At 29.6% G+C, this 7,242-nt stretch overlaps 1 protein-coding gene across 2 annotated transcripts; it reads right to left on the bottom strand.

Moving 5' to 3' along the window:
* Positions 1–935: 935 nt before the first annotated feature.
* Positions 936–6,330, bottom strand: LOC114322007 (putative WRKY transcription factor 51). 2 transcript variants are annotated; one of them, XM_028269273.2, is made up of 3 exons: positions 5,948–6,330; positions 5,628–5,777; positions 936–1,374 (listed from the first exon to the last, which is right to left on the bottom strand). In XM_028269273.2, exons 1-3 carry the CDS (start codon positions 6,169–6,171, stop codon positions 1,170–1,172), a joined length of 579 nt encoding a protein of 192 aa, XP_028125074.2. In that variant the 5' UTR covers positions 6,172–6,330; the 3' UTR covers positions 936–1,169. The 2 variants fall into 2 exon arrangements, with proteins under 2 accessions (XP_028125074.2, XP_028125075.2); XM_028269274.2 differs by having other exon boundaries at positions 5,628–5,768; positions 5,948–6,283.
* Positions 6,331–7,242: the final 912 nt, after the last annotated feature.

Raw genomic sequence — 7,242 nt, 5'->3', positions numbered from 1 at the left:
TCTTTAATAAAAAATTTAAATATATATGTTTTCTTCACTATTTGGGTCATTTTAATCTAAAAATATCTAAAAAATAAAATTTTAAAAATAAAAAATATCACTAAATACAAAAAATAGAAAGGAAAAAACACACACATTAGCTTACCTGAATTTTTTCACTAATAGGAAAAGCAATTTTTTTTTTTTTTTTACCTGAGTTGTATCCAAGTGGTCATGAAGAGAGTATTTAGGTGCTAGAGTAAAGTTTTAGATTCGAGTCTATGCAGAGATATTGGTCCGCGTTGTAATCTAACTACTAACATACTAACGTTATTTTTGTCAAAAAAAAAAAAAAACAAACATTTTTTTTAGCATTTTCCAAAGACATCAGCTCTTTTTAACAATAAATTTATTTTAAAAAAGTAAAAAAATAAAATGACTAAAAAAGTAGTATTTCCCAAACCAACCCTAAGGCTTTTTTTGGGAGTTGTCATTTTGGATTTTTTTGTTAATTAAGTTAATTTTCGTCTTTAGTGAACTTATTTTAAAATGATGTTAAATTTCTGTACTTTTTGGATTTGTTTCTTTAAAAAAAAAAAATTAAGACAAAAACAATTCAATTTTTATAAGGTTTTTTTTTTGATAAAATTTTATTAATATTTGTCATTAGTGATTTTTATTTTCAAAATTTACTTAAATTTTTAAAATTTTTGGAATCATTTAGTGTAAACGGACCTAAAAAGTAAATTTTTTTACTCGAAGTTGAATTTTTTTAAAAAGAAAAGAATAATTCAAAAAATAAGTTGACTTTTAAGAAGACAACCCAAAAATTTCTTCAAGGGTAAATGGAAAGCTTAGTGGCTTGGTGTAATAATAGATGAACATATGCAGACAAGCACACAAAAAAAAAAAAAAAAAAACACCCACACACACACCCCATTTCTAATTGCATTATATGCGCTTAGAATAGTATTTAGTATTTCAAAAGGTTCAAAAATAAGTGTTCAAAAAAAAAAAAAGGGTCCAAAAAACAAAAGGTGTGTAATAAAGTTTATTTTGGGTGCAATTCACATCATATAAATTTACACCACACATTTCGTTTTCAGATACATTTCGAAATGTTTTTTTTGCACTACATAGCTAATGTATTTTATAACTTGCTTGATAAAAAAAAGTAAAGCACGGGGAATTCATGATGGAGAGGATTGAGAAGAAGAAGGTTGCAAAGTCCAGCCATGAGGTACCATGAGGGGGGTGTGGTTGTAATAAACCACACAAGGGCTTTCATGGTTGTGAACTCCGTCATATGTAGTTATCACATAGCTTGAGTCTTCTCTGTCTCTTTCCACTCTCTTCTTCACATTGCACCCTCCACTTGAACATTTATAGTAGTTCCTGTTTATCACTTGCTATTGTTAATAAACAAACACAGTGAAGATGCATTGAGAGATTTTTATTTCTATATAAAACAAATATTTAATGGGTAAATAATAGTGGTAGTCCTTATATTTTGATTCTTATACTGAGTTATTTAAGGTTAACTCACTAAGGTTATCAAGCTTACAATTTTATCATTAAAAATATGGCACATACAGTTCATGGGCATATTTTTCATAAAAAATAATAATAATTGTAGTGAATTGAACAAAATCATAAATTCAAAGTCAAAATCGAGTCAATTGAAATTATAAGGACCAAAACGATACAAGAAACAACATACAAGAGCCACACGCATAATTTTCCCAGCATTAATTACATGCCAAAATGCCAAATTAACTAATTAAGATGCACCTACATGCTCACTAATATGCATATGCATATGCATAATCAACTAGTACTGCCATGTACATCTTGTGTGACTATTTTGTATTTTCATTCTAAAATGTTCTTTAATATAGTTAATGTATAGGTCAAATGTTTAAGAAGTAATATTGGTGAAATAGGAAGGTACGAATCAGAATTTCATCTTCCCTACATCCATTGATGATTAGAAACATGTAGCAAAGTTTGCGTGAAAGATGACTTAATTTGAAGGGGAGTATTAAACATACAATTGAGTTAACAAGGGTACATATATCCATGGAAGATAGGCCTAGGGATTCGAGTTTTACCACTGCAAATTTACTTATAAAAAAGGATCCTAAATGAAAACAATCATGATCCCAATTGCTGATTGTAAATATTGAAGTCTTTGCAACTGTGATTTGATTATACAACCTCCTTTTGTATGTAAGGATATGAAATGAGACTCACAAACATGACTTAATTTAGTGAAAAGCACGTTGGGGGTGTTTGGTGGAGCTTTTTTAAGCCAACTTATGGCTTTTGGCTTTTAAAAAGTTATTTTGGACTGTTTGGTTAAACTTATTTCAAACAGCTTCTGATTCTAACAACTTATTTTAAGTCAAAAAAGCTGATTCTGAGAAGCTGCTCACCCCTTGCTTCTGATTATCAGCTTCTGCTGTGGACATATTAATTCACGGTTATACTCTTAGATTTTTTTATTTTTTATTTTTTTAAAAATAGAAAAGGACCCAAATGGACTATTAAATATTATTATTATTTTTTATGAAAAATGTAGACAAATAGTGAATAATAAAAAATAAAAATTAATTGAAAAAGCTACTTCACAGCTTATTTAACAAACACTACTCAGCAATTTAAATCTATAATCCAACAGCTATACCAAACAGATTAACAGCTTCTGATTAAAGTCATAATCTATAATCTGTTAAGCTATAATCTATAATCTGTTTTAACAGTTACACCAAACAGCACCAGAATGTGGTCCTAGACTAAAGGTCTTGTGGCATATTAAATGACTTCTATTGTCTTTGGATTTTAGATCTATTTATTAGCAAAAATAAAAAGTAAAAAAATAAAATAAAATAAGAATATGATATAATATCCTCCATAGATGATAAGGTTAATAATGTACCTTGAACATTCAAATCATGCCCTTTCTATGATGTCCTTCTCTTTAACGTTACTCAAATTCTTTAACATATTGTTATGCAACTTTCTAACTTTGATACTTTTATCAATTATTATTATTATTATTTAAAAAAAAAAAAAAAAAAATTCTTTCGGTGGTCATATACCTTTGGCACTTTCTCTCTCTTTCATACAAGCCAATATTAAATTTACGTTATCTCTATAATATTCTCACATTACAAAATCTTAACTAGGAATACTGATCGCTGGGCTTTTTTTCTTGCTTCCATAATATTCTCACATAACGACATCTTGGCTAGGAATACTGATCATGAGCCTTTTTTTTTCTTTTTTGTTGCTTCCAAACTCTTTAATTTGATACCGTTTCATCATTCTAGCTGTTGGAACTATAATATAGTAAATAAAGTTATTCCTCTTTATAATAAATTAAGTTTTTAAAGGAATTGGTGATCATCAATTTATTATTAGTAGACCGTGCTTTTTGTTGTTGTTGTTCTATTTGCTCTTGAAATTTAAAAGAGAAATCTCACTATTTTTTTAATCATAAGTTTCAAATATAAAATCATGATACTTATAAACTACATATCAAATGAAATTTCAATGCACACTATCATCATATAATTAAGCATGTTTAATATTGAAAATATAAATTTTTACAGTCTAACCAAAAATAAAAATTGATGATTACATGAAATAGTCATGTGAATTTATGTAAAAGAAAAAACCATTTACAACTATTTTTTTTTTTTTTTTTGATTGGCAAAGAAAAAACTTTATTGATGAAAACAAGCATACATTACATATGAGTAAACATCAATAAAGAGAAGACAATGAGCAACAATAATCAAGCACCCCATCCTAATCCCAACTAGGTTGACACCAAGAGAGACACCCGATCAAAAGCAAGCTCGAAACAAAATGTTGGTGAGAAACCAACAAAAAATACTGATGTGGCAAATTCACAGCTTGTAGATGATACAATGGAGATCAATGATGGAAAACAAAGCAAAAATACTGTATAGTATTAGTAGACATGTTAAGTAGGAGACAATTTCTAGGAAGCAAAAATACTGTATAGTATTAGTAAATGTTAAGATATTGTATAATTTCTGTTTTGTGGTAAGAACAATGGGCAAACATAAATCTGTGAACAATGCTTTTTCAGTATATATATTGTTGAAATCATCATATTCTTCAAAATTGTGTAGATATTATCGTAAACTTGTAGAAATATAACTCATTGCTTACGTGTATATATGTGTATAGTGGGGAGTGAAAAACCGCACATGGGCAAAGGTTGGCGGCTGCACTGTACTTGAAATGATCAAAGTTATGTGTCAATTAATCCCGGACCACAAATATTATAAATTTAAAATTTTTATTTTGAATTTTACCTAATAATATTAATTTATGATTTAAATTCATTCATATTTGATTTTATATTATATCAATTCAATCTTTATCTTATAAATACATTATTAAGAAAAATTTGAGAACCTCAAGGGATTGGCAGGTGTGGTCCCTGTAAGATAACAAATTTAAAACTTTCTAAGCATAAACAATCTCTTGTAGTCAAGTTCATACAAGATAAAATTCTGACTTTAATCGAGACCCTCCAAGTGAGACTACTTTGTAGGACAATAGTTTTGTTAACTCACTCAACTCAAGAAGAAAGAGTAGAAGGGGCTAATCGTGCAAGCTTCAGAGCCACATATATATATCGAATTGAATAAAGAGGAATACACATCCCAATTGTATTTAAATCATAAAATTAAATAAGAATTTGAAAAGGGAGAGGAAATAAGTGAGACAAATGTGAATAAAATTAATATAAGTTAAATTTTTTTTGTCATTCTCCTTTTTCTTTCTAAATCTTTGTTCAAATTATGATCCCCACACAATGTGAGAGTATTAAATCCTGGAGAAGAATTGAAAGCTTTGTTACTTTTGTCTGCCAAGTTGCATGCAGTGTGTTGATGTTGGCTTGTGCTCCTCACTCTTCTGGGACCAAACTAATAGGACTTGAAAGGGACAATTATATAATATATATATATATATTTGTGTGTATATGTAGCTAGGTTATTTTAGTTACAGAAACCCTAGCTAGCCTAAATGCATGTATTATCAAAACTATGAACAACATTATCTTAATTAGAAGCCAAATCTAACCAAGACCCTTAATTAGTAACTATATTATCATTCAATATATTAAAATGAAACCCTATTTTAAAATTTTAATTGTGCTAATCCATGTGTGTGTGTGTTTAGCCAATAGTAATCAAAAGCTCACTGTGAGAGAGAGAGAGAGAGAGAGAGAGAGAGAGACGCAATATATAAAAGACAAGATATTGTGTTCATGTAGATTATAGATTTGTGATAAGGTAGCAAGCCCAAAAAAAAAAATTATTAAAAAAAAAAAACCCAAATAGATAAAGAAAAAATTATCAAATGTGGGGTATATGCTCATATTGATAGTACAATTCATTAATTATAAAGCAGCTCTACCACCTGTAGCAGAGCTCATCAATTGCATCAAGCCAATCAATTTTTTTTTAAAAAAAACTAATTTGTTTTGTCCACAATCAATCCAACCCATGGACTTCCATAATAAGCAAAGTATAGAGTATTAAAAGGCTAAAAGCTAAACCAGTAGATGAGAAATATTTAGTAGCGTATATATATATAATAATTACCTTGGATATGGGGTGTTCTTAACCATCTTCTTCCCATACTTTCTCCACTTGAATCCATCATCCATGATCTCCAACTCTGATTTTGTTCTAAATGCAACCCTAAAATCCGCTTGATCCGGCTTGTTTCTCTTCACCCCAGTTCTACATTTTCTACATCCAAACATCAATACAAATACCAATTATTATTAATTTTCTCAGTCATACCCTTTTTAACTAATAACCTAATGTTAACCAAAATAAAATTTAAAAAAAAAAAAGAGAGAGAAATAGAAAAAAAAAATGGAGAAAAAGAAAGATATATGTGGGTGTGTATGACTTGCATGTTACTATTTGTTGAAGTTGCACCGGCCGATTCAACAGAGCCACCGGTGACATTATCAGAGGAAGTCACATTTTGAGACGACAAATCTCCTTCAGTGCCATCTTCAAGCATGAGATAATCGGAGAGTTCAAAATCCGGCAACGTATCGAAGAATTCAGTGTTATGATAAGTGCAAGTAAGGTTAGGGTTAGGGTTTTGGGGATGGTGGTTGTTACTGTCCATTGTTAATTAGGGAGGTGAGGGAGTGCACATGGGAAGTAAGTGTGTGTGGAAAGAGAGAGAGAGAGAGAGAGAGAGATAGATAGAAAAGCATAGGCGTGCGTTCAATTAATATATAATAGTATTTTTAGTGTTATATTGTTGGTATTGTTAAAGCCTTTTTGATGAGCTGCACCTTCGCGAGGCTTTCTTGGTGGGATACAATGAAGCTGCTTTTGCATTGCCACGTGTCGTGTTCTCGATTGGATGTGATTGCGTCATCAGCATGACGTATGATCAGTGGTGGTGTTACTCTCTTGGGACATTTTGGGACCACTGCTGCTCTAATCAAATGATTCGTATCCACAACATGTCTGTGGCCCTGCCTTTCATCTGTATGGATTTGCTCCACAATCTCATTTCTGTCCTCTTACTTCCTTTCTTTTTTTTTTTTTCTTTTTTTTTTCATATATTAATCACCTTGCTTTCCTAGTTCAAAATTTTCTCACTATTAACCCTGGTTGTGGCTTAAAGGAAAAAAAAAAACTATATATACATAATTTGAGGTGGTTTAGTATGTTCTAAATAAGTGTAATTTTGATTTTTTATAAAAAAAAAAAAAAAAATAAAAAAAAACGGAAAAAGTGGTTAGAAAGTAGAAATGAGATGTTGATAGATGTTGATTGATGTAACCCAAATAAGTATATGTAAGTAAAAAAATACACTTTTTTAGTTTATCTCAAACACCTACTTTGTTTGGGATGTGGTTAGCTTTTCAACTTTTTAGCTATTTTAGTCTAGAGTTAAAAGGTCTCGTTTATGATGATTTTTTGAATTTTGTCAGAGAAAAAATAAAATAATTATGATTTAGATATAACATTTTATGTTATTAACTTTTTAACTTATTTTGTCATTTTTTTGACTATTTTAAATTTTTAACCCCAAAATTTTACATGCCAAACGAGGACATAATATTTTAAATGATGAATTACCCTAACGATCCCTATAGTTTGGGACTTGTGTCATTTTGGTCATTGACTTTTCAATTATGATACATTTGACCGTGAATTTTAAATCTTGTTCCGATTAAGGACA

The sequence above is a fragment of the Camellia sinensis genome, chromosome 1, assembly GCF_055761805.1.
Source record: "Camellia sinensis isolate YWXY chromosome 1, ASM5576180v1, whole genome shotgun sequence".
Classification (NCBI taxonomy): domain Eukaryota; kingdom Viridiplantae; phylum Streptophyta; class Magnoliopsida; order Ericales; family Theaceae; genus Camellia; species Camellia sinensis.
This window is presented reverse-complemented; position numbering and strand designations above follow the sequence as displayed.

Excerpts from the sequence above, each read along its gene's own strand:
- LOC114322007 (XM_028269273.2), bottom strand. The coding sequence starts at position 6,171 with ATGGACAGTAACAACCACCATCCCCAAAACCCTAACCCTAACCTTACT. Across the intron at positions 5,778-5,947 it reads ACTTCAACAAATAGTAACAT|AAAATGTAGAACTGGGGTGA; the intron begins GCAAGTCATACA and ends GTTTGGATGTAG. Across the intron at positions 1,375-5,627 it reads AAGAACACCCCATATCCAAG|GAACTACTATAAATGTTCAA; the intron begins GTAATTATTATA and ends AGTGATAAACAG.